Raw genomic sequence first — 27891 nt, 5'->3', positions numbered from 1 at the left:
TTCTCCACTCTCCTCACTTTCACCACCATTACCAGACATGTAGTCGTCTGTGAAACTCAACACGCTGCTCATGCATTCAGGTCAGCTTCCTCTTTTCACCAGTCTGACTTATACCCATATCGGGGGGGAAACAAAAACCTAAAGGGAACTAGGCCAAGGCCTGACATGGCTGAAGTGAACCGGAAGTCTGAGCAGGAATTGTGGTATTTAAGCCCAGTTATGCCCTCACCTGGTACAACCTTTCTCTGATTAGGATAAACGGAGTATACTGTTTCACATGTTGATTTCCACTGTCGAGAGTATTGCCCTAGTCAGGTCTAGATTAGAGTGCTAAATGTGTGCGTCAACACAACACAAAGTGAGACCTCTCATCAAGATCTGCTGATTTTCCTGGCTGTTCGTTTTTCCAGTGCTCCTACTCGGTGATAATCATGTGCTGTGGACGGCCATGTGTAGGGAGATGCAGCTTTTTTTTTCTGCTCCAACCCAACGCTACACCATCTAATGTTATTGATTAGTCATCGTGTGTCTGGGGTTGGGTGTCTTTTGGATCTAACGATTCTGATTCTGCTTATTGATTCTTAACAATTCTCAATTCTGATTCTCTGAAGGGCAGGGTCAAATCAGGTCACATGCTTATTTTACACAAGTCTTATTCATATTCACAACTGACTTTACACAGTTTATGGAACCTGTAAGTTAATTTTGTACAGTTTAATTTGGTTGCTGTTGTTAAATGACATGATTCAGTAATAATCCGTTCAACCTCTTTTCATTCACTGTACTGTAACACTGAAACCCGCTGACGTGACAACACGGCAACAGTCTAAAAACCAATTAATTCCTAGTTTGGTGAGCCGCAAGAGAGAAGTTGGAACGTCTGCAAACATTCATCTACGAAAAAATACATCACAGCATTTGCACAAATTTGATGCAAAGTGTTTAGCAATTCGACCAAGTGTAGCTAGTTTGCTGTCTTGCTGTTAAGAATAAGACTAAAATTGTGACGAGGTGCTGGCTGTTGGCTGAGGAGGATGAGGCATGTGAGGGACAGGAAGACTGGCGCAACACGTCAAACACGGCACTCTCGTTGATTTGTATACCATGCTGGCGAAGGTGTTTTGTCATATTTTTAGTGCATCCTCCCTGTCATGAAATCGGTTTGGCACAAATGTTGCACTGTGCTGACCCGTCATTTTTTTAAAAAAATTATTATTATTTTTGAACAAAATGAAGCCACACTTGTGAGCGCTTGCTGTGGTCCATGATGGCGCACAATTCTGCCCAGACCCGTGTGCTCGGTACTCTTACTGATCTTTCTACAAAACAAAAACAAAATTTGCAGCATTGTCCAATCCTGAAAGAGCACCGGTGTATAGCTTCGGAGACGGGCAGACGTGCACGTATTCAGCATGCATGAGTATCGGTGCAGACGGATAGCCAGGTCCTGCTACTGAAACTGAAACTATTGTGAGTAAAATTTTAGGAACCAATAAGCAGAATTGAAATAAAAATTTCACAATGATTCCTTTGGAATTGTAATTTTGGAACCAGTTCTAACTTGGAACTGGTTTTTGATGCCCAACCCTACTTCTGCCTGGTCAGAGGTATATTAATCAGTGAAATCAGCTGCTGTAGTGTTGGACAGTAAAGAAAACCTGCATACACACGGCCCTTCGTGACACATGATTCAGTATCACTTCTCAAATCTGTCCGAGGAAACATTTATATTAGACCCCTCATCAAATTATGTATCTGATGAGTAAATACTACGAAAAGGTGCTGGGCAGTTATAGATAATATAATGATAATCATGGGGCATTTTACACTATATATATGAAATCTTTTTACGTTATATGCAAAAGTACCATGTTTGAGTATCCAGCTGAGGTTCAGCATATTGAACTGTTTGGTAATGTGAAGTGTAATGTCAGACAAAAACCAGATTTCAAATAATAGTGTCAAATATTTTAGACCTCATTTTGTGAGAAATTTTAAGCGATAGATTCTCATAATCATCAATTTAGACAACAATATTGTGCATCATGATATGTCAGTATTGGTGATACTGAATTTCGTTATGATACCAAGATGGAAAATGAATACTAAATTACTGCCCATCCATGCTAAGAATTTATCCTTAGTCAGTTAATTGTCCTCATATTTTTGACTTTTTGATGGTATTGATTGGGAGAATTTTCCGTTTCCTGTTTTGTGCAGTTCATTAAACAGCAGTTGTTTTCCAAAGGCAATCCAACATGCATTAGTGTTTGTGTGTGGGGGGGAGTGGTAGCTTGTGAGCATGCCGCTGTGGGTTCGTCATGTATTTTGTACAGATGAAGAATGTGACACGATCTCTCTCTCTCTCTCTCTCTCTCTCTCTCTCTCTCTCTCTCTCTCTCTCTCTCTCTCTCTCTCTCTCTCTCTCTCTCTCTCTCTCTCTCTCTCTCTCTCTCTCTCTCTCTCTCTCTCTCTCTCTCTCTCTCTCTCTCTCTCTCTCTCTCTCTCTCTCTCCTCTCTCTCTCTCTCTCTCTCCATCCATCTGTCTTTCTGTATCCCTCATCTATTTTCCCATCTTTCTTTTTGTATCTGTCTCCATCATCTATCTGTATGTCTGTATCTGCCTCTTTCTATCAATCTATCATCTATTTTTCTCTCTCGCTCTGTCATCTATTTTTGTCTATCTCTATCTATTATCTCTATCTGTCTGTCTGTCTCTCTGGTTCTCTCTCTTCAGGGTACCCCCATCTGCCAAGTAACCTGTACCCGAGTCCCTACCTGCCCCTGGGGCACCTAGACCACCCCTCCCTCTCTCAGCACCCTCTCTACGACTCTCACAAAGGTCAGTGGATCCTGCCCGCCCACGGTGGCAACACACGGCTGAGATTGGTGTCTCTGCCGGCCCTCATGGATCATAGCAGTCATGCTGGGGAATGAGCGGGGGCATGTCCTGTAATTCAAGTGGGCGTATTTTCTTATTGTTACTCTATAGGTCTTGCCCTCCATCAGGCAGACTTTATTTATACAGTACATTTCATACATTAAAATGCATCGTGCTTTACATTAAATGAAATTGAACAGATAAAAAGAAAGTAATGATAAAACGAGAAAACAAAGTAAATAAGTGAAATGAAAAAAGTTTTAGGATATAAATTTTTTTCCCCCTCATGTAAACGTTTTTTTTCCCCCTCACATCCCTTGCTATGGATGTTGCCCGTATCATTCTGTGTTGTTGTTTTGAATTTGATAAGGTTATGTGCCACAGTATGCAGTACTTTGTTGTGTTCTGTATTCATCGCATGTTGGTCGGGGTTGTGCTTTCAGAGAGCTTCTTCTTCCCTGCCTCCATGAGTCAATCGCCTCTCCACCCTCCATCTACACCGTTATCTGCCCCGTCCAGCGCTACACCTCCGCAGAAGACGTCTCGGGACGGGGGCCGGGACAGGCCTTACCGCGGGGAGCGAGAGAGGGAGCGAGACAGAGAGCGGTCGAGAGAGGGAGCAGCGGCCGCACAGCGTTGTGGACCTGACTCAGGACGGGAGGAGTGAGGAGGACAAGAGGGCCAGGAGTGGAGAGAGAGAACGCGAGAAAGAGAGGGAGAGGGACCGTGAACGGGAGAGAGAGAGGGAGAGGGAGCACAGCTGGTCCTTCCATCCTCATCCTCAGATCTCCCACAACCAGCAGCAACTGCAGCTGCACCCTCAGCCTTCTACTGCTCAAGGAGAGCACAAATCCAGACCTCCCCCCTCTCAGTCCTTCTTCCCTCTGGGTGGGGGAGGAGTTGTGGGACGGTGCTTTGGCCTGGAGACGGACAGGGCGGGGCGGGAGGAAGAAGGCAGCTCCGGCGCCCACCAAAACAGTAACTCTAATGCCAACTCCAGTAGCTCAAACTCCTTCCCGGCTCCCCATGCAGACAGAGAAAGACAGAGGAGGAGCGACTCTGTGGCCACATCAGCAGGGACCCTCCACATCTCTTACGGCCTCCCTCCCTTGCTTCAGCCCTCCGCCGCAGGCTTGCCCCTCCCCTGCCCCACCCATCCACACCCAGAGAACCTACAAGAGAGCAGCGAGTGAGTGCGCCCACATACGTGCCTTCCGTGGAGGTTTATGACGAGCGGGCGGGGCCCATCCAGATTGCCTCACAAGCCCGTGACAACAAACACAACGACAAACACAGAGACAGAGACAGAGACAGAGACAGAGATAGAGATAGAGATAGAGACAGGGAACGAGAGCGTGAAAGAGAGAGGGAGAGAGAGAGCTTTCGGTTTTCTGAGAGGAGCTTAATGGAGCATTCTCGCCTCTCCCAGGCTGTTGAGTCTATCAATCAAAGAGAGGAGGGCTCTGTCATTCGCTCTAATGGTTCTGTTGGTAAACGTGCCCAGGACGTGGCCTTTTCCTCTAGCCAATCACGGTATAGTCCAGACCCCAGGGACACACCCAAACACTCAGTCCGATTGGGCGTGGAGTCTAAGTGGAATAACATCAACCCATTGACCAACTATTCTGCCAGTCACATGGTTGCCCAGCATGGACACACACTACCTTCAGCGCCCCCATCAAACCCACCCCATTCTCCCCAAATACCCCTTGGTGCTCCACACCAGCAAAACCATAAGTCCCACTCTTCCCACAGCCAGTCCCCAAACACAAATCCACCCCAACACGGACACACACACCCCTCTCTCTCTCAGCCCAGCCCGACTGGGCGTGGAGCTGAGGAGGGGGGTCAAAGGCGCTACCTGGATCCTTCACCACTCTATCGGCCTGGGAGTTCATTGCCGGGAGGCCATGGGAACGGACCACGAGGAGGAGTGACAACCTCGGATCTCACTGAGGTTTCAGCCATGCAGAGTCTGATCAAGTACAGCGGAAACTTTCCGGCCGAAAGCGCCGGGTCCTCCAGGCATGCCACGGACAGCCGAGGACCCTTTGGGGGGCTAGGTTGCATTCGGCTGGATAGTGAAAGAGAGAGAGAGAGAGAAAGGGAAAGGGAGAAAGAGCGAGAGAGAGAAAAAGAGAGGGAGCGAGACAGGGAGAGGGGCGGAGGGGCGTTGAGGGTGCCACCTCAGCTGAAGAGAGAACAGGAGCGCCCGGACAGTGCCCGGTCATTTGGGCGGGAGGGCGAAGGGGAGGTGCGCCACCCACCTGTCGGCATTGCGGTTGCAGTGGCCAGACAGAGAGACAGCGGAAATACCAGTAAACAGAGCAGCGGACCCTCCGACACACCGAGACCCCTGCTGCAAACAACCATCAAAGGTAATAAGATCTATTACTAAGTAATGGGTGAGATATAAAAAAGAATGCATATTAGTACTTTGTGGTATGGAGAAAAAAATCATAGGGCATTTTACACAATACCAATACGATCACAGTATCTGCTTACATATGCAGAAATACTATCATTTAAGAATCCAACTGAGGTTCATCTCATCAAACTGTTTGGTAATGCAAATTATAATATCAAACCAGAACTAGTTTTCAATGGGGACGCCCGGGTAGCGTAGCGGTCTATTCCGTTGCCTACCAACACAGGGATCGCCAGCTCGAATCCCCGTGTTACCTCCGGCTTGGTCGGGCGTCCCTACAGACACAATTGTCCGTGTCTGCGGGTGGGAAGCCGGATGTGGGTATGTGTCCTGGTTGCTGCACTAGCGCCTCCTCTGGTCGGTCAGGGCGCCTGTTCGGGGGGGGGACTGGGGGGAATAGCGTGATCCTCCCACGTGCTACGTCCCCCCAGTGAAACTCGTCACTGTCAGGTGAAAAAAGAAGCAGTTGGCGACTCCACATGTATCGGTGGAGACATGGTAGTCTGCAGCCCTCCCCGGATCCCCGGATCAGCAGAGGGGGTGGAACAGAGATCGTGACGGCTCGGAAGAGTGGGGTAATTGGCCAGATACAATTGAGGAGGAAAAGAAAGAAAGAAAAAAAAGGGGGGGGGAAATCCAAAAAAACAAAACAAATTAATTTTCAATTAATACTCCCTTTGATTATTTCAAACCTCATTTTGTAAGCAATTGTGGGTCATAGATTCCTGTTATCCTTAATTTAGACAACAAAATTGTGTATCTCGATGCGACCATATCCGAATGTCATCCCGACACATTACCACTGAACAATGATCAACGATTACTTGGAATTACTGGCCAGCTCTGTTCAAAACCATTCTGTCTATTCTGTTTAGCTTTCATGAAATAAGAAGTGTTACGTGGTGCTTTGGTCTTCCAGCCCTCAGATAAAATCTCAATCTTCTCGTTTCCCTCTGTGTGAGAGAGGCAGACGTGATGGAGAGAATGGATTTTTTTTTTTCCATTGCTGTTGCTCTGGTCACTTTTGGAAAGCAAAATAACAGAGGCCGAGTACAAAGGGACTATTACAAAGCTGCACAAATAGATTTTGTAGGTGTGATAACTGGTTCGGTTTCAGCGTTTTCCAGACCGATGCAAACACTTTTCACGTGGTTTAAAATCTTTGGAGGAACAAGAGTAAATAATCGATTCAGTCTTTTATCTGGAAAGTCAAAGTGAAGCGCCCACTACAAGTTCGGACGTACGAAACGGTTTTCGAACACGTTTCTCCTTTGGCCGGCGTTCAGTAGTTGCCCCGTTCCAGACAGCAAGGAGTTGGAGGTGCCTTTAGTGAAATGAACCAAGAACAAATCGCTCCTCGTTTCACTTTTCTTGAATAATGGAGGGCTAGTTCTCTGTTGGATCAAAGTTAGGTTTCCTCAACCTCGGCTGACTTTGGGGTGGTCGTGTGTGTAACACAACTGAAGTGGTAAAACCAACCCCCTCCCTCCCCGAATCTCTCGTAATGTTGAGGGGTGTTATTTGGCTAAAAAGGGCTCATTTTGGTGTGTCTCCATTAGTTACCTGTGCTGCATAGCAAGTCCTCCCGTACTGCTCTCTGCTTTTGTCATCAAGGTCAATCAGCTGGGGCTTTCTGTCTCTCCCTCCCTTCAGTCACTCATGCCACGTTCCTCTTGGTGCCTTTTTTCTTCTTCTTCTTTTTTTTTTTTTGCATGTGTGGCTCAACCTCTGTTTGCTCTCTCGTACTCTACTGTTTAGTTTTCGACAAATGCCTCCGTCCTCTTGAGTTATGCTCTCGGGGTAGCTTTTTGCCTTGTCCCATTGCGGCCCCAACTCCCAATTTTTTGTATTGCCCTCCAACGCCACCCCCCCATCCACCTCTATCTGCATTAAATATGTCATTACAAAGTGCAGCTAAAAGCTATAAACAAGCCTCGAATTACAATAAGACCATGGGTGTGTTGCTTAGCAATGGATCAGTCTTGAGTCGAGGGGACTGTTTGTGTGTGTGGGTGTGTGTGGGCGTGTGTGTGCGCGTGCATGTCAGGGGTAGGCGTTTATTCATTTCCTTGCTTAAGCAGAGTGATTGGTCTAATTGCATTAGTCCCTCACACTACGAACAGTGCTAAATAAACAGCACAGGAATTGCATAAGGGTCCATGAAGGAATGGATGGGGGGGAAGGAAAGAGAGTGATGTATTGATGAAGATGGCAAGAGGGATGGATGGATGGATGGAGAAAGGGGGAGCGAGAAAATGAAGATAAGAGCTGGGGAGGGCTCCGCAGAGACAGACGTTATGGGATGGAGCGACGGATGCTAGATGGGAAGGGAGGTGAAAGGAAGGAGGCGGATGATAGTGTGCAAGAGACGCGGGGAGGGGAGGCAAGTAAAAAGGGAAAGGGACACATAGTGACGGTGGCAAACAGGGACGGAGAGATGGACGGAGAGAGAAAAGGGGGCGTGTGCAGCGCTAATCGCTTGTCTTCTGATGCAGAAAGGATAGCAAGCGGGACAGGCTCCGTGTAACCGTGGTAACAGTTTTGAAACCCTTCCTCCGGAGTGTGTCAGCTTCATAAAGTCTCCTGTCCCTTGATGGAACACACACACACACACACACACACACACACACACACAAACACACACACACACACACACAGCCTTCCAGGTCAAAACAGAAGGGTTTAACAGTATTTTAGAAAAGCCTCTCTCTGCTACTGCTGCTGCTTAGGGAATTTCGGTCATCCTTGCTTTGCACACAGGGAGGGGTAGATGGGTTAATATGAGCGAGAGAGAGAGAGAGAGAGAGAGACTCATGTTTATTCTGGATTGCCTGGCAGAGTTTGGAGCATTGGATGGTTGAACGGTACCGGATGAGTGTAATTCCTCCTGGAGTTCCCTTCCCTCTCGTGTGTGTGTGTGTGTGTGTGTGTGTGTGTGTGTGTGTGTGTGTGTGTGTGTGTGTGTGTGTGTGTGTGTGTCTCTCTCTCTCTCTCTCTCTCTCTCTCTCTCTCTCTCTCTCTCTCTCTCTCTCTCTAGGGGCTGCTGTCTTTCCTGATATCAGACATTTAGACTGTCTGTGAGTGTGGCTTGTAGAGCAGACGTCTAATGTGTGCATGTCTCCCGTGGCATTACACTGTACTAATAAGATTTGACACCAGGAGTGAGGGGTGTGTGTGTGTGCATGTGTGTGCATTATTCACATTACGGTTGCAGCCTTACATATTATTTATAGCCTCACGTCTCATTTTGACGTGCTGTATCTTGTCGCTATTACACAGCGGCACCATCAGCTTGACTTGCCTCCACTCTCATCTCAGTTCCCATCTCCCCCCATTTTCTTTCTCTCCCAGTCTTCATTTGCACCCATGTTATACCCTCTTTTTTTAAATACCCCTTCTCTCCTGTTATAGCCACCTATCTGTACCCCCACCCCCACCCCTGAACTTATTCGGCCCTTTACCGCTGAGTGAAATGAACGATGGATATCTGTACCTGCTTGGTCATCATATCTACATCACTAATGAGCATCTCTCAGAATTCTCTTGTGTGTAAATATGTCATGAAAGCACCGATGGTCATCCCCAAAATATTGTCACTTTATCGATATTGAGGTGTTGAGTCAAAAATTTGTGTTATTTTAATAGCACTGTTGAACGATAATGTTAATTTGACCCCTTCCCGCCTCATAGATGAAGAGCGAGTGGAGGAACGTGCACGTCACCATGACGACAGGCTGCTGGTTGGTCGGTTGGAACGTGAGCAGGAGAAAGTGCTCAGGTAAGCGGGCGTGGCCCTCACCTGAACTGTATTCAGACGTGTGTTGTTAATGGACTGCGTCATGTGTAATTTATATGCCAACATGAGCATCATCTAGAGTGTTTTGATAGAAGTCTGATGTTTTTGCTTCCCCGATGTGTTTTGACAGGTGGCTTGTTTTATTTTGGGGATTTTTTTTCTTCTTTGTGCAGCTGTTTTACATTAACACCATAATTCTTGGCTTACTCAAGAGATTTTGTTTATCCTAATGAATCTCTCTTAAAATTTCAATGCAACCCAACACTGAATCAGTCCATTTTTTTTTCTTTTCGTTTTTCTGTTACCTTATTTGCAAAGCCGTATGCAAATTTGAGTAGTAGTTAACCTTTTGCTATTACTTTTCAGTCTGGGTCGGTGCCAAAATATTTTCATTACCCAGAATTTGAATTTGGGACCAACAGCAGTAATGAAGAGATTGCAGCCAAAAATTCCCATTATGAACAAAATTACACTCCTTAAAATCCAACCTTGCCAGATAATGTTATTTCACCTACTGTCCTGCAAATCTGTGGGTAACTTGGTGTGTGTGAACATACAATTTTCACATAGATAACACTGGTAGGCATCAAACCCCCATGACCTGGAAATTTTGTTTGTTTAAATTTCTTGTTAGTTTAAATTTCAGTTCCTGTTTCCACTAAAGCCACCGGTGACGTCTATAAAGTTGTATTTGTTTCCCCCTAGAGAGTCCAAGGAGCTGGCAGAGTTCACGCAGATGCACCCTGCTCCCTTGTCCAGTGGCCTGACACCCAGCCTAATGACCCCAAACCTCATGGTGACGGGAGGGGCAGGGCGCTGGCCTGCAGACCCCTCAACTCTGACCTCTCACCCCTGGATGCCACGCCCTGGAGCACCCCCAGTCTGGCTCCCTGGGTCGCCTTACAGTACGTCGGTAGACATTCACAAGACAGCAGACACAAGTCCTTTGTTCCATTTCAAATACACACATGTACAGTTGTTACATGTATCCTTTTTCACTGCATCCTGAGCCTACCGTGTACTGAATATTTGCATTGATGTACCATCTTTTTTATGGGTTTTTTATGGTTGAGTATCAGTCTCAGTTTCGGTGTAGAACTGAAAATTGCCACTCGATTTTCTTCCTGGCTTCTGTTTTCAGTTGCAATGTAGTTTATGCATGTATACAAACACATGGCACATTAGTCTTCAGAGCACCGGTGTCTGTGTACATTAAAGTACCCATGTACAATCTCTTCCAAAGAACAACTTGATCTAAACATCGATCATAACGTCTATTTATTTTATATCTATTTTTACTTTTTTATTTATTTAAGCAAGCATAATTCCAGCACACTGGAGAAGGGAAGCAGTTAGTTGCCTCTTGAGTGGCTTGTCCAACAGAAGCACTTTGGGGGTAGTTTTGTGTGTGTGTGTGTGTGGGGGGGGGGGGGCAGGCGGCGTTAGTGCTGCAGAAATTCCAGAACTTTGTAGGACATTCCAGAACTGCTTCTGCCGCCCCTCATCCAGTAATAACAGCATGCAGACACATATATCCACACACAGACGCATACATATGATGCAATCATATGCACACTAACTCACATTTTTGTGAGCTCATAGGCAAACTCAAAGTAAAGACACACACACACTCTCTCTCTCTCTCTTATCTGAGGGCCATCTCTGTCTAGACAGAGGACCGAACAGCCGAAACCTTGCACACACACAGCAAAATTCTGTTTTCCCCCCTGAAGTCACTCCATTTTGCCCTCAACTTGTGTATAAATTCTTGCTGATGGGAGAGTTATTGAGCAAACATTAGTTTTAACATCTAATAAAAGATTTTCACTCACTTCCTCAACTCACTCACTCACATCCTCTTTTTGTCTATTTCCATCTATTTCTGTCTAGGACTGGGCAATATATTGATATTATATCGATATTGTAATGTAAGACTACATATCTACCACATATTTTGGATATCGTAATATGACATTATCTTTCCCTGGTTTTGAAGGCTGCATTACAGTAAAGGATCAATTTTTCTGAACTTATTAGACTGTATTCTAGCTGTTATATTATTTGTCTCTGCCTGTTTGGACATCATATCCACATTACTAATGAGTGTTTATCAAAAATGTCATTGTGTGAATATTTTGTGAGACCACCAATAGTCATCGCTACAATATTGGCAAAATATCGATATCAAGGTATTTGGTCAAAAATATTGTGATATTTGATTTTCTCCATATCGCCAGCCCTATTTCTGTCTCCGTCTTTATACTCGTCTCTCTCTTTCTCTCACTCTCCCTCCACCCACCTGCTCCCTTTGGTTCAAACTCCTCCAGGCCTGGGTCCTTCCTCGCTCCACCAGACCCTTCCTCCAGGCTACCCCACCTCTTTCAACAGCTCGATTCCCCCTCCCTACCAGTTTGCAAGGGATCCCCAGTCTGGACAGCTAATAGTCATTCCTACTGACCACCTTCCTCACTATGGTATGGAAGCGCTTCTTCTTTTGTGTGTGTTTGTGTTTATAAGAGAGAAATTGTCACCACTGCTTTCTGAAATTCAACTCTCAAAAGGGCCACCATGGTAGTGATCGTGAGTCTGAATTAATTTGACTCTTCGGTCAAATAGTTAATCGAGTTAACTCCCTTAACCCTCCCTCCTTCCCCCACCACCCACCTTCCTCTCGCTCCAAAGGAGGTGATGTTCTGGAGCGCGGCGCCCCAATGTGGTCGGGGGTGTATGGTGCAAGTAGTTCGCTGCAGCACGCTGCCCAGGCCCAGCTCCAGCTTCTCTCCCAGCAACAGATGCTTCGGCAGCACGAACTTCTCATGATCCAGCAGCACACGGCTCAGGTCCTGGAGCTCCAGAGGAATGCACAGCTGGTGGTAAGTGACATTTATGTGCACGTCTCTGCACTTCCTGGGTTTGTAAACTTTTGCAGCGTGTGCACAAATTGGCCACGTTCATGTGATATGTTGATAGAACTCAAGAAGACCATTGGTTGGGTAACTATCTTGACCTGTTGCCATAAGACAGAAGAAGTTAAGAAAGGGGGCATACAACATAGAGATTGTTTCATATCACTTAATTCTATTGATAAGTTGGGTGAAATTTGACTTTCAAAAAAGTAGAGATACATTTGTTTATAAATTAATTTGTTATTATATCACAATCGCAAATCGGGATATTGTCCACAACAATCGTGCAGCACTAGTTCTAACCATTGGTTGACTCTCATGAAAAAGAAGTTCAGTGGGTGACATCTTTTGTAGTTTCCACTGCCCTTGAAGGTTAACCCTCATAAAAATTCTTAGCTGTAAGTATTTAAAAAAAAAAATATTTTGTCAGTTAGTTGATATTTCTGCTTTAATTGCTGGAAGGACTTAAAAATTCCATCCATATAAAAATGTTCCAAGCAAGTGATACCCTTTTTAGGCCAAGACTCAAAAGTTTATTTTCTGCTACAAGATGGGGATAAGCCTATTTCCCCACAAGGGGAGTCTTGGGAGACAGAAAATCGTCTTGCCCCAACATTTTATGTATTTTGAACCAAGTTTGGACCGAGTGAGCAATGAAGGGAGTTATAGGTTCTAGTTCTGATTGACTTTCAATCCTATTTATATAAAATATAAAACAGAATAATCTAATTCATTTCTAGCCTCTCAATGTTCAACCATGAGGTTGGGGGTTCCCCATCAAACAGTTAAGTCAAAAATCTAGATTGTGCAGCCAAATAATACAGTTTAAAATTAGGAAGTTTCAACCCTCCTTTTACATAATCAAGTTAAGTGACCCTTGAAAATTTACCTTGCCAGATACACCGTCAGATTGGTCAGCTTCTCCAATGAAGAAAAAAATGCAGAGGGGACATGAATTGGAAGGGATTGAAAAGTACACAAAAATTTAGGCAAAACATTCATTTTGATAACATTAATTCGGCGGCCTAGTAAAGTAAGGGAGAGGATCATCCACTTATTTGTTATCCTCTACTCTCTGTGCAACAAACTCGAACAGGTTGAGCCTATATAAATTCTTTAGATCCTTATCCACCAATATACTTGTTATCGTCTACTCTCTGTGCAACGAACTCAACAGGTTGAGCCTATATAAATTCTTTAGATCCTTATCCACCAATAGACCCAGGGCCTTAGGCCTGTTGGGTGACCACTTAAAGGGAAACTTGTGTTGAATAGTTTCACAGTTAAATTCTAACAGAGATAGTATTTCACTTTTGTCAAGATTAAGTTTGTAACCAGAAAAGGAACTGTACAAGTTAAACATATCTACTAAATGGGAGAGGGAGCTTTCAACATTTATTAAAAAAAGAATAGTGTCATCGGCAAAATATTTTGTATATAAAAGGTCTGATTTCAAAATCGCATGTATTAGTCTACTCTGATAGTCTCAGCCAGAGGTTCTATGGAGAGTGCAAAGAGAATGGGACTAAGTGGGCATCCCTATCTGTTGCCCCTAAAAATGGGGAAATAGTCTGAAGTAGTCCGATTAACCACAATCCTTGCCTATACAATGATTTGATTAAATCGACAAATTGTTTATCAAAACCAAATTTCTCGAGAACTCTAAAGAGATAAGGCCTTTTTAGCCAGTCAAAAAGCCTTTTCGGTATTGAGGGAGAGTGCAATGCTGGGTATGTTATTTTTCTGAGTAAACTGGATAATATTTAAAAAAGTTAACTGAGGTTACTAGATGAGAGCCTATTAATTATAAACCCAGCTTGGTCAGAACTGACAAAATGGAAGAAATGTCTACAACCTCTTGGAAATCATTTTGGTTTCTAGTTTACATATAATCAGTATTCAAAAGGGAAATTGGCCTAAAGGAGGTGCACTTTGGTGGGTCTTTCCCTGTTTTGTGAGTAACCGATCTAATGGCCTGAGAGAATGGATCCAGGAAATCGTTTTTTTTTTTTGGCTTCCGGGCAGCGTGGCAGTCTTATTCCTTTGCCTACCAACATGGGGATTGCTGGTTCGAATCCCCGTGTTACTTCCAGCTTGGTCAGGTGTCCAAGACACAGTTGGCTGTGTCTGCGGGTGGGAAGCCAGATGTGGGTGTTTGTCCTGGTTGCTGTACTAGTGCCTCCTCTGGTTGGTTGGGGTGCCTGTTTTGGGGGGAGGGGGAAACTGGGGGGAATAGCGTGATCCTCCCACGCGCTACGTCCCCCTGATGAAATTCTCCACTGTCAGGTGAAAAGAAGCAGCTGGCGACTTCACGTATATCAGAGGAGATATGTGGTAGTCTGCAGCCCTCCTGGGACCAGCAGAGGGGGTAGAGCAGAGACCAGGAGCTTGGAAGGATAGGGTAATTAGTCGGATTCAATTGGGGAGATAAAGGGAGTTGGGGTTTCTTCCCTAGCTAATTTGATGACTTCCATTAAGAATGGCATTAGGATATCCTTAAATTCCTTTTAAAACTTGAGGGGGGGGGCATCCTCCCCGGAAGATTTATTTTATGGTAACAATTTAATAGCTTCAGTTACTTTCAGATATTCTTTTCAGTTACTTTTCAGATATGTTGTGTCATCAGGACAGAGGAAGGAAGACAAGGAGACTTACTGGTGGAATGAGGAAGTACAGGAAAGTATACAGTGGAAGAGGTTGGCAAAGAAGTGGGATAGTCAGAGAGATGAAGAAAGTAGACAGGAGTACAGAGATGCAGCGTTAAGTGAAGAGAGAGGGGGCAAAGGAAAAGGCGTACGGTGAGTTGTATGAGAGATTAGACGCTAAGGAAGGAGAAAAGGACTTGTACCGATTGGCTGGACAGAGCTGGGAAGGATGTGCAGCAGGTTAGGACGATCAAGGATAGAGATGGAAATGTGCTGACAAGTGAGGAGAGTGTGTTGAGAAGGTGGAAGGAGTACTTTGAGGGGCTGATGAATGAAGAAAATGAGAGAGAAAGAGAAGGTTGGATGATGTGGGGATAGTGAATCAGGAAGTGCGGTGGATTAGCAAGGAGGAAGAGTGAAGGCAGCTATCAAGAGTGGAAAGGCAGTTGATCCTGATGACATACCTGTGGAGTCATGGAGATGTTTAGGAGAGATGGCAGTGGCGTTTTTAACTAGATTGTTTAACACAATCTTGGAAAGTGAGAGGATGCCTGAGGAGTGGAGAAGAAGCATACTGGTACTGATTTTCAAGAATAAGGGCGATGTGTAGAACTGCAGCAGCTACAGAGGTATAAAGTTGATCAGCCACAGCCTGAAGATATGGGAAAGAGTAATAGAAGCTAGGTTAAGAGGGGAGGTGACGATTAGTAAGCAGCAGTATGGTTTCATGCCACGAAAGAGCACCACAGAAGCGATGTTTTCTTTGAGAATGTTGACTGAGAAGTATAGAGAAGACCCATGCGTGAATGAGAGAGAGGACAGTGGATGGTGAGAATGCAAGTAGTAGAGGTGACGGAAGGCGTATGAGTTTAAATACTTGGGGTCAACTGTCCAAAATAACGGGGAGTGCAGAGGAGAGATGAAGAAGAGTGCAGGCAGGGTGGAGTGGGTGGAGAAGAGTGTCAGGAGTGACTTGTGACAGAAGGGTCCCAGCAAGAGTTAAAGGGAAGGTTTACAAGATGGTTGTGTGACCAGCTATGTTATATGGTTTAGAGACAGTGGCACTGACAAAAAGACAGGAGGTGGCGCTGGAGGTGGCGTTAAAGATGCTAAGATTTTCATTGGGAGTGATGAAGAAGGACAGGTTTAGGAACGATTATATTAGAGGGACCGCTCAGGTTGGACGTTTTGGAGACAAAGCAAGAGAGGCAAGATTGAGATGGCTTGGATATGTGTGGAGGAGAGATGCTGGGCATATTGGGAGAAGGATGCTGAATATGGAGCTGCCAGGGAAGAGAAAAGAGGAAGGCCAAAGAGGGGGTTTATGGATGTGGTGAGGGAGGACATGCAGGTGGCTGGTATGACAGAGGAAGATGCAGAGGACAGGAAGAAATGGAAACGGATGATCCGCTGTGGCGACCCCTAATGGGAGCAGCCAAAAGTAGTAGTAGTAGTTATTTTTAGATATTGAAAATGGTTTACTCATGAATACATTGTCTTTGTCAGATAAACATGGAAGATTTAAGTGAGGAAAGAAAAGAATCTATTGCTGACATGTCACCACTTCATTGAGCAGTATACAAGTCACTCTGAAATTTCTTAAAAGCATCATTCATTTCAGTGGGGTTATTAGAGATTATACCAGTGGTTACTTCAATTCCATTAACTGTCCTCTTACTTTCTTTTGTTTTTAACTGCCATGCCAGCACTTCACTAGCCTTTTCTCTTAGCTTATAGTCTCTTATCCCCCCACCCCCCCACTTTTCTCCCCAATCATACCCGGCCAATTACCCCACTCTTCCGTGCGATCCTGGTCGCTGCTCCACCCCCTCTGCTGATCCGAGGAGGGCTGCAGACTACCACATGCGTCCTCCAATACATGCGGAGTCGCCAGCCGCTTCTTTTCACCTGACAGTGAGGAGTTTCACTAGGGGGACATAGTGCGTGGGAGGATACGCTATTCCCCCCCAGTCCCCCCCCCCCCGAACAGGCGCCCCGACTGACCAGAGGACGCACTAGTGCAGCGACCAGGACGCATACCCACATCCGGCTTCCCACCCGCAGACACGGCTAATTGTGTCTGTTGGGACACCCAACCAAGCCGGAAGTAACGCAGGGATTCGAACCGGCAATGCCTGTGTTGGTAGGCAACGGAACAGAACGCTACGCTACCCAGATGCCCTCCATTTGAGTCTGTACTTAGTATTCTGTGAGATGTTGATTCAAGTGCTTGAATTTCAGACTCAAGAGAATCAAGCTCAGCACAGTATTTCTTTTTCAGTCCTTTCGTGTAAGATATAATGTGCCCCTTAAGTAGGCCTTGAGTGTATCCCAGGAGTATAATTTTTTATTAGGATATTTACAGAAGTATTATCATGTTAAATATAATGGAATAATTTGTGGTTCTCTACTAAATGGCGCATACAAATGGCTCATGGATGCAAAAGGCTGTTGTCTTTTTAAAAAGCAAGTATATGTAACCAGTTGATCTGTGAAGACATCCCCAATCAAAACAGCTCCTCAAACGATCACCGGTCAAGTTACGATCAGGAAAGACAAGTGTCAATGGTCTCTTACTGGTTGTAGCCACATTGCTGACAAGCCATTTTCATACAAAATGTCAAGTTGTAAAAACCTTGGAACAAGTTTTCGCTCCCACCTCAAGTACAAAAGCACACGTGTTGGTGAGGAGATCAAGTGGTAAATGGCGCCGAAAATGGATTTATCATAGTTTTCCAACAACAAGCAAGGCTTGTCAATTTCCAGTTTTCTCTTGGAATTTTTTTTTTTTACAGAGTAGTCGGTTCTGTTCCTGCAGAGATCGTTTGAACATTTAAAACAGACTTCTTTGAACATAACATGGACGTCCATTTTTCCAAAGTTAGCTTTACGTCCAGTTGCCATCTGGATGGAAACATGGTTAATCTTTCCTGCCTTTGTAAAACAGTGGTGTTTTATTGGTAGTTTTCAATCCGGAACATACTAACTCAGCTTTGATACAAGGCAGTATAGTTTTGGTAGCGTATGAAAGTAGCTACATGATTTACTGTCATGTTTTCCTTCATCTGTTTACTGTTGAATGTGAGAGGAACTCCACTAGGGTCAATATCAGAAAATACTCTACCTGTGTTTATTTCAAAATTGAGGAAAATTTAGTGGTGATAACTACTAATATTTTGTTATTTGCACTGTATTTAATATATAAGGCATTACATATGAATGTATATACAATTTTCTCCTATCTGTGTTTCAGGAGCGTTTAAAGGCCAGCGAACACAGGCCCGAGCTAGAGGAGAAAGCCGACAAAAGGAACTCTGAACCAAAGCCCCATCCGTCTTCTATCTCCTCCCCCTCCCCCATCCTACACCCCCGCAAACTTCCCCGTCCCTCTCGCTCGCCGACCCCTTCCACCTCCTCCCTTACCCCCATGCCACCACTCTCCTCTCCTGTAACCACTCTCAAGTCAGAGGAGGGGGCACAGAGAGTGTTGTCTCACCCCCCAACACCCCTGCCTCACCCACCTTCCCCCCGCTCAGCCTCTCCTCCCCCCTCCTCGCCACGCCGGCCCAAACAGGAGGCGACAGAGGATTTGGAGGTGGAGAGGAGAGAGCAGACGGAGGGGCAAAAGCAGGCCACGGCCTCCTTTCAGGGCATCTACCCAGGTGAGTGTGTGGAAATCTCTCAGGTGTGTCACCTAAGGCTGCTGCATGCTTCAAATGATGTGCCATTCAAAACATCTGAAAGCATCAAATAATGTCAGAAAGCTTCTTTTGGATGTGCAGATTTGGGGGGCGTCTGCATCCAAAGTGTTGTAACTTTTTCGAAATTGACATTCCAAAGGCGACCCCCACTTTCTGCAATGATTGATCAGATGTGCTTGGCTGTGAAAGTGGGTGGAGTTTCAAATGGTCTGCAAATCTATTGTTTCAATCTTCAAACAGCTACTTCCACCAACGTGTTGACTGCTCACCACTTAAAAGAAAAAACTCTTGTGTTCATCTTTATCCACATTTGTATGCTTCTTTGCATCCGGATTAAAGACTTCCTGTTTATAATCCCACCCCTCTTTATGCCAGACAACTTCTTCCCCCACTACCGGCTTTAGTCGTTTGGAAAAAGTATGAATTACAGTATGAAACACTAATTTCCTATTACATGTAATGCACATGGCAATAAAAGAACTTCTGATGACTTAATTATGATGCGGTTGGACAATCAGTTGTACGAACTAGTTCGACTGAAGTATGTTGAACACTGTAGTCTGTCATTGAAACTAACCTGACTTGATTCTCCTTTTCTAGACCTCCCTCCAGGTTACCCTTATCAGTCCATCACCGGTCCGTTCAGCTCCGCATTTCCCTCCTACAACCTTCCACCTCCCACAGGGGCTAGCACAGAACCTGTCCCATCTCACCGCACACACTCTCCGGCCACAGGTGCCCCCCTCCCCGCAGTCCACCTCCATTCCAGGCCACAGGATGCAGATGTCAAGCCCCGGGGCCTAGAGCCTACCGAATCGGGACCTGCTCTTAAACAAGAACCAGACCTGGAGCAAACCAAGCTGGGTAGGACTCCATCATCTCTTGGGCCACTTCACCGGAGCTGTAGCCCCATCTTAGTCACTCAGAAGATGGAGAGAGATGAGGAGGTAACCCAGCAAGCACAGCCTCTGTCTTTGCACGTTCCAAGTCGTCAGCCCCAACAAGCTGGGACATTAGAAGATGCAAATGAGGAACAGAAAGAAGGAGGGGAAATTAAAATGGAGGCATCATCGTACCCCTGTCAGGTACCATATCCTCTCCCGGGTCCTGCCCTGGAAACGGAGCCCAAAGTAGAGGTCGCCGAAGAGACTGAGAAAACGCACTATCCATCGTGTGTCATCATGAGTGCAGACAGACAGGAAGCCACAGTGGCTCAGATGTGTGCACTACCAGAGCAAACCAGCAGTGTTGTGTGTGAGGTCCAACAGCCTGACACACTCATAAACACCCACACTCCTGGTGAGAAAGAAAATGGCCCTGAATCTCCCCTTTACCCTGCCCCCCCTTCCTCCTCACATCTGCCACTGACCCTCATCGCTGAGGATCCAATGGCAGGATTACTTGCTTTGGTGACAGCCAGCGAGATGCCTCAGGCAAGCCCCATCACTTCCAGGCCTCCACCTGCCCTGACACTTTTAGCCCAGACGGAAAGCCCTTTCCTGGAGAGGGGTGGCTGTGCCGAGCCTCTGGAAGTTTTGGCTTTGGAAGGGATGGCCCTGCTCAGCCACATGGCCCAGCTGGAGATGGACCGCATCGGCCAGGAGCAAAGTGAGTGGGAATGAGGGAGAATAACAAAATGTGAAGATTTTAAAGCGATAAACAGAGAAAACGACAAGGGAGAGGAAGAAGGGTGTGAAAGTTGGAATGAATGGGGGAGGAAGATTTGAGGAATGGCATATTAGGTCCCAGACAGACTACATAACTTGTATACCACATACTTAAATTTGCAGATTTGTAGTCTTACCAGTCTTGGAGGCACACACATTTAACAGCTTTTGTGGTTGACAAGCTCACACTACAAGAGCATGTTAATTAAGATTTGTCTAGATTTGAGTTGTAAAAATCAACATGTTTGATAAAAGCACTTTGGGTGTCTAGCTAAAGCGCTATATAAATGTAATCCATTATTATTATTATATAATCGTTGCAGCTCCAACTGGTCTGAGACTCAATTGGGAGTATGTAGGGCTGCACGATATATCGATTAAGTGAAATACTTAACCATGATGAGTCGAGTGCTGGGTAGGTCATATGCAACCGCTGCGAAGCACTGTATGTAAGTGATAGCCATAAAACTGGTACCTCCAACATGTTGCAGGTCTCTAAATCGTAGAAAATAATTTGTTCGAACGAGTGGCGGGTGGATGTTGCGTACATGCGGATTCGGATTACGTCAGCCGGTCCACGTGTGACTGTTCTTGGCCTTCACTCCGCGTCATCTGTCTGGATCCATCTCCTCCTCTTCCCATATGAATGGCGAGAAAAGGCAGCACACTTCTCACAATTTCCCAAAAAACTCCCCTACAGAATCGCCCCAATCACCTTAGAATGATTAATTCTTTCCAAATAGAGCTATTGAAGTCATCTGGTGAAAATTCCTGTATTTTTTCATTTCGCAATTCATATTGCAGGGGGGGGAAAGTAACACAATGCGATTTTTTTTTTCTTCCAATATCGTGCAGGAGGCTAAAAATGTGAATCCTAAATCAACACACACTGCAAGATAACATTTACCAACTCTATGGTGACCTGACCTATTTTTGCCCAGACAACTTTATTTGGTCTTAAAAATCAGCTGCGATGGCCAAAACATTGCTAAAATCAAGCATTTCGTCATTTAGTGCGTCCTCGGCTTTAAAAAGAGATGAGAGAAGTGACAGCTGAGTGAGTAATGTGGGGGAAGCAGAGGGTGTTCGGGGAAGTCATGGAGGACAAAGGAATTTTCAAAACTTCCCGTGGAACTTTTCAGAACTTTTAGATGGAGAAGCTTGTTATTTTGTTGTTGCCAGCAGTTACATTTGTCCCATGCTATGAGGGGAACACTTTGTAAACCATATAACAAATCTAAGATATGTTTATCATATAAGCCAGGGGTTCTCAAAATTTTTGGGGCCAGAGACCCCTTACAGGGGAGAAACTTTTCAAAGGACCCTCTCATAATTGTAACTAGGGATGCATGATATTGGATTTTTGCCAATATCCGAAATGCCGATATTTTCCAACTCATTTTGGCTGGTTGCCGATGCTGATATGTGCACATATTTTTTTCCCCACCTGATTGCAGACGACATCAAGTCTGTCCTGTAGTCGACTGAACTAAAGCTGTTACACTGACCAGTAAAGCCGTGTGTGCCTGTGGGCATCGCGCTGCTGATCTCTATTTTTACGCGGCTTGTCTATTTTTTTTTTCTCTACACATGGCTATGTGGCCCACCAACAGATGGGTACAATTTGTTTAAACATGATTAAAATAAATGCCTCATTGTACCAGTGGCAATGCGACATGGCAATGCAACCTTGTGGGGGTTTTTTTTCCATTGCACATTAAAGTTCAGTTACTGCAAATTAACCCATCCTAGCTATGATCTTTGTAGCTAGGTGCCGCCTTCATGTAGCTGCCGCCTTCATGCTGTGCCTGGGGACCAACTCCGGTTCTTTTCCCATTGCCTTGGTTCAAGGGCACAGACGGGAGTATAAACCCTAACATGCATGTTTCTTTTGATTGTGGGGGAAACCAGAGCACCCCAAGAAAAACCACCGCAGACACGGGGAGAACATGCAAACGCCACATAGAGGATGACCTGGGATGACCCCCAAGGTTGGACAACCCCGAGGTTTGAACTCAGGCCCTACTTGCTGTGAGGCAACAGCGCTAACCACTGGGTCACCGTGCCACCCAGTAATCGTCCATAGAATCTTGAGCCTCTTCAAATTCTCCATACACGTTTAACCTTGCATCTGAAGCGGCAATTGCAGTTTCAGTCTCCAGTTGCTCCATTGCCTCATTCTTTTTCAAAGCCGCTGCTTTTGCTACCAGTGCTTCACGTTCTGCCTTAAGTCTCAGCCGAGCTGAACTAGTGTTAGATACCTATGATGAACGACCCATAACAGAACTAGCTTCAGAGACACTATCACGCGGTCTAACATCGTCTTCCTGTATACTATCTTGAGCCCTTTTTAACCTGTGTGATCCATCTATTGGTTTTTTGTATATAAAGCTTCAATTCAGTATGTCTGTTTTCATACACATCCTGATCATCTTTCCTTTCGTCTTCGGCTAACAGCTCACACAATTCTTAATTAAGCCGTTCATACTCTCTAATAAGCTTGTAAACATCAACAGAGCTTCCTCTGTGATGATGTCAACATTACATTCGTCTTGCTTCAATTTTTCGATCGCATTCTTTTCCTTGGTTAACTGCGCCAACTTTCTCTTTCGTCCGCCTTTCAAGCGCTTTACTTTCTCTTCTACAGGGCCCTTTTTGGCTAACAGTGTAGCCACATTTGTCATCTGCCATATCGTTTCACGTGTGAATCTTCACAAACACTTGTGAAAAGAGTTACATGAGGTGTAGGATTCCTTGCTAATAACGCAATGACATTCTGAACGGGAATACCGTGTGGAAATTTACTTTCACCATTCTCCTTTGGCTAAAGTTAGCGTTGTCGGTAGGCTAGTAGAATCATGAGAGAGCATCAGACCTGGTCCAGGTAAAGCTTTGTTCTGCTGGAGTAATACTCACGGTACCGCTGTAAACCTTCAAATGCTTCGATGTGATTTTCGGTCCGTTTCGTCTTCTTTTTCCAGCTAGCATAACTAGCTTAGCTCTGTGATTCTTCAACTAGCTCGGTGTTTTGTTGACTAACCACTGGGCCACTGATACAGCACAATTTTATAATTTTTGGCAAATTATTTTGTGGACCCCCTGCGCCCACACTTTGCTCAACACAGCGAAAAGTTGTCGCGGCGTGGCGCAAGCCTTTGGAAATAACGGGTTTCGGAGCGCAGTGGTGCCATTGTTGCGTTGTATCTGAAAGGGCCTTTAATTGCACAAGTAGTTAAACTGCTATTGTCTTAATTTTAATCAGGTATGGTTTGGTGGTTCATGGTATATGTGAAGGGCGTCACAGGGGCACAGTGGTTAGCGCTGTCGACTCACAGCAAGAAGGTCCTGGGTTCCATCCCCGGAGTAGTCCAACCTTGGGGGTTGTCCCGGGTCATCCTCTGTGTGGAGTTTGCATGTTCTCCCTGTGTCAGCGTGGGTTTCCTCTGGGTGCTCCGGTTTCTTCCCACAGTCCAAAGACATGTAGGTCAGGTGAATCGGCCATACTAAATTGTCCATAGGTGTGAATGTGTGCGTGTCGGCCTTGTGATGGACTGGCAGCCTGTACAGGGTGGCTCCAGCATCCCGCGACCCTGGTTGGGATAAGTGGCTTGGGTAATGGATGGATGGATGAATATGTGAAGTTGCCAGAGTTTTAGTTTTAATATGCGCACACAGTTCAATTCTTTTAATGGCTAATTTCATTGAATTTCTGTATTATTTAGCACTATCAGTCAATCAAGTTGCATTTTATATAGCGTTTTTCTAGCTGCAACAGCCACTCAAGCGCTTTACATTTCTGGTCAAATGTGAATTTCAGACATCTGTCACAATAGAACACAAGCCGTTTTCTGTACAAGTGCTATCTATTTCGTATGCGTAAGGCCACTGAAATGTGATTTACAACGATTAACTTATTCACACGTGTATCACAAAACTATTTGACATGGGCCGTTTGAGACTACTGACATTAAGCAGACCAGTGACAGACCTTAGTCGGTATGCAGATAATGGATTGTCGACAGCAGTGGAATGGTCACCAGAAGCTATGAAGTTATTTTCCTGCACCTTACATTATCATTTCCATTATTACCACGTGGGAATGAATCAGAGCCTCTGAACAGCACACAGACTTTGCACATTAACATGGCCGAATGGGTTTCCATGTTAACTGTTCGAATAGATTTAATCATTTCAGCGCATGCCAGGCTAACCACATGCATAAAAATCGGTTGTCACTCAACAAGTCAAACAGACTGACGAATTGATTACGTTGCTGAATAGTGAGCCACTATTGCAGCAGTGTTGTCAACCAGCACTTGCTACCATCAATGTTACCATTGGCCTAACAAGATAGTAGACAGATAAGAAAGTTGTGCTATCTACTACTGCTATAGTACAAGAAAGTTTTACTATGCATTATGCATTTATAGGACGCACACCAGACTGATAGTCATGATATCACAAAGTTGTGTGACTCACCCTGTTTGGTAACCCTAAAACCTGTTCCCATTGATATCTTAAGGAAGACTCAAGTCCCTCCCCAATGCTGCACCCCCAGTGATTCCTGTTTTGTTTTCGCTTTTTTTTTTTTTACTTGATGCTTCTTGATGTCTTCTCATTCCGCTTATGATATTTCTACTGCATCCCATCTAGACATAGCGCTGGGTGGTCTGGATTGTCTTCTGGAAGCAAGCAGGCAGATCCTGTTGGAAGCCATAGAGAAACAGTCCCACATCGACCTGCCCAGACACCTGGACCCCAGCAAGAAATACAGCTGGAGACAGAGGAAGGAGGAGCCAGTAAGAGGACCTTTTAATTCCACGAGGACTCAATCTTTTTCCCTTCATGTTCTTGTTTTCTTTTGCTCCTTCTTGTTCATTTCTATTTATATCAGACTCACTCATCTATGTTTTTGTGTATCCCTAGTTTTACAGTAAAGTGTCTATGGATGTGTTGGATGCAGTGGAGGTAGACTATCGTGTTCGTCTAGCTGAGCTTCAGAAGACTTACAAGAACAAGCAGAGAGAGCTGAGCAAACTGCAGAGACGCAGAGACAGGCAGTGAGTAACTTGCACAACATGGCACAAATATAGTCTCTAAATTCCTACTTTATTACACCTTCAAAACACACCTGCCATAATTTTCTGACTACCATCCAACCACATGAACCAGCGCCCGCGCACACACACACTCACACACACACTCACACACACACACACACACACACACACACACACACACACAAACCGTTCGCTAACAACAATGCATTGTGCCAGTGAGCGGCAGCAGGAGGATGAGAGGCGGAGTTTGACAAGACGGGGGCGGGGCAGACCAAGGAAGAGGAAACACTCGGCCACGCCCATTAAACTGGATGGCAGGCCTGGAAAGTGAGTGAACACCAATGAGCACAAATTGATGTGTCATTTGTGCTGTTGTATGTTTAATACTACGTGCCTGTGTTTGTGTCGGTCTTTTATGCAATTTTTCTGTAGTTTTGAGTGTTTTAGTGTGTGCTGTACAGACCTACACGTATCATGCATGTACTTGATGGGTTTGTCTTGGAGTGTTTTTCATGGCACTTTTTTGATGATCAACTTTTTAAGAGCGTGAACTGCATCACAATGCTAAAACTGATGTCACAGGCTGGGTAGGACAGTGCAGTACTCTGAGGACTCTGAGGCTGGGGAAGGGCAGAGGAAAAGGTTCCGGCTATCCAGAGAAGAGGAAGAACTGGAAGGAGTAAGTGGGGGAGTGAAGATGATGAAGAAGAAGAAAAAGAAGAAGAAGAAGACTTGGAATGACCAAGAGCCATCCACCAGTCATGCTTTTGAGGTAGGCTTCGCTAAAGTGTGTTTGTGAAAAATCCCCTCATCAATATAAGGCTTTGTATCATGCTAATCAGTTAACAATTGTTTGCGGTGTTCTCAGGTGTTGAAGGCGAAGCGTGGCCGTGTGTGTGAGCAAGAACAGCTAGCCTCAGACCTCAACAGAGCTCTTTCGCTCTCGCATCTGGGCACACTCAGTACGTCCCGTAAATTCACCTCTGACCAAAAGGTGGAACGGTCGAAGGGCAAGTGTGTGGAAGGTCAGGGGAAGGAGCGAGTCATCCACTCCTCAAACACCAAAGGAGTGAAACACAAGACGGCTACCAAGGCACCAACCTCGGAGACCAGCCAAAAGATGAAAGGTCAGAAGAAGGTTTCTGCATTCTCTCCCATGAGATCAGAGCTTAGCAGCTGCTCAAACAGTAAGTAATCGATGACAAATAATCTGACATTTGTTTAATGAGCTTATGTATTTAAATCTCATTATTAGAAGACTGTGAATCTCAGCGTTATAATCATCCAAGACTTTGGTGTATGTGTGTTTCCAGGTTGCGTTCAACATGAAAACTCAGTGTGTTGGTTGTTTATTTAGCTCAAGTTCTTCATTTTAAAAACATTTCTGTACTGATTGTACGACAATTATAGTTTTCCACTTTGCAGTGATACTAACACCAGATCAGAGTTTCACTAAGCAACGTGACAACTTGAACTAACTTGGTTCTTCATGTGAAGCTTTTATATGATGGATGGCCTGAATTCTTGCATGTTGGTTATGACTACAATCCGGAAGATTCATGTGCAAACAAATGCAATTTCTGATACTTTTTATCACTGATGTATTTAAGAGCAAATCCAGGAATATTCAAATTGCAATCGTATTTGTAGTTGCTCTTGTTAATGGTTATTGTCAGATAGGACTTTTCCAGGAAAAATGCCAAGGGCCGTAGCGTTTTATATTCTCAGCATAGCATGAGAATGCAGAAGAAGAAGACTGTTAGGGGGGAGTTTGAAGAGAAAGCAGAGTTCCTGTGGCCAACAAGCAGATCTGGCAGAACAATCTCTGATACTGTATTAATGGCTAAAACCCAGGTTGTTTTATTTGTTTGGTGGCAGAGAAGACGCTGACATAATAGCACTGGGGGCTTTTTCATTTACGTAGAGTTTCTGGGATGCAGAGTGCTCAAACACCACTTGGAATCCCAGTGCTGTCCATAGGTGTCAGTAAGTTAAACAAAAACAAGCGATCTTGGAGATTGTAGCTTTAAAGTTGTCAGTTTAGTGTGACATTTTGGGACGGCCCTTCTCATTGGTCTGTTGATGAAAAGCATCAAACCCACTTGGTCCGTGATTTGGTTTGTCAGGTACGGTTTTGAGCTTTACTCAGTCAACAGTTTTTATCCATATGTGATAATTGTTGTTCAACACAGAGCACTCTCTTATTCTACATGCCAGGGGTGGCTAACCATGTGCCATGGAGAGCCACGTGTATGCAGGTTTTCATTCCAGCCGGACTCCACACCAAGTGATTTCACTGATTAGCAACCCTTCAACCAAAGAGGAAGAATGTATCAGTAAAATCACCTGGTGTGGAGTCAGGTTGGAATGAAAACCTGCATACACATGGCTGTCCATGGCACATGGTTAGCCACCGCTGCTATATGCTAATAAACCTATTGAGATCAAACAGGATCTTTCCTTGTGGCCAGTTGCTGTCAATTTCATCTTGATGAGTTGAGCGGTTGACTGTACTCTCTTTTTGTATTAGACTCTGACTCTGAAGAGGAAGACTCTGCACGAGGGGGCTGGCCCCCTCTCTCAGGAACACGTTCTCATGGCAAGCTGACTAGGAAGAGGCGCTCTGCGTCATCACCGACTACCCTACTGTCCAATCAGAAGTCTCAGAAGAAGAAACACAAGCACTTATCCCTGCTGCTCGAGGAGGCGGGCCTTAGCTCCTCTGACGACTCCTTCGACCAAGGTTACTGACCACACCCCCTGGTTACTGACCACACTTGCTGTTTACAGACCACACTTCCTGTTTA

At 45.1% G+C, this 27891-nt stretch overlaps 1 protein-coding gene across 1 annotated transcript in view; it reads left to right on the top strand.

The window, feature by feature from the left end:
- tnrc18 (trinucleotide repeat containing 18) overlaps positions 1–27891 on the top strand; it is a 69160-nt gene that overhangs the window by 17481 nt on the left and 23788 nt on the right. The window contains 16 exon segments of the mRNA XM_056287506.1: positions 2738–2842; positions 3325–3497; positions 3499–4018; positions 4021–5259; positions 9000–9087; positions 9811–10010; positions 11433–11579; positions 11788–11978; positions 17910–18318; positions 18958–19965; positions 24678–24823; positions 24951–25084; positions 25301–25411; positions 25667–25856; positions 25953–26271; positions 27615–27827. Coding sequence (XP_056143481.1) covers positions 2738–2842; positions 3325–3497; positions 3499–4018; positions 4021–5259; positions 9000–9087; positions 9811–10010; positions 11433–11579; positions 11788–11978; positions 17910–18318; positions 18958–19965; positions 24678–24823; positions 24951–25084; positions 25301–25411; positions 25667–25856; positions 25953–26271; positions 27615–27827 — 5193 coding nt within the window.

The sequence above is a fragment of the Lampris incognitus genome, chromosome 10 (genome assembly GCF_029633865.1).
Source record: "Lampris incognitus isolate fLamInc1 chromosome 10, fLamInc1.hap2, whole genome shotgun sequence".
In the NCBI taxonomy this organism is placed as follows: domain Eukaryota; kingdom Metazoa; phylum Chordata; class Actinopteri; order Lampriformes; family Lampridae; genus Lampris; species Lampris incognitus.
This window is presented reverse-complemented; position numbering and strand designations above follow the sequence as displayed.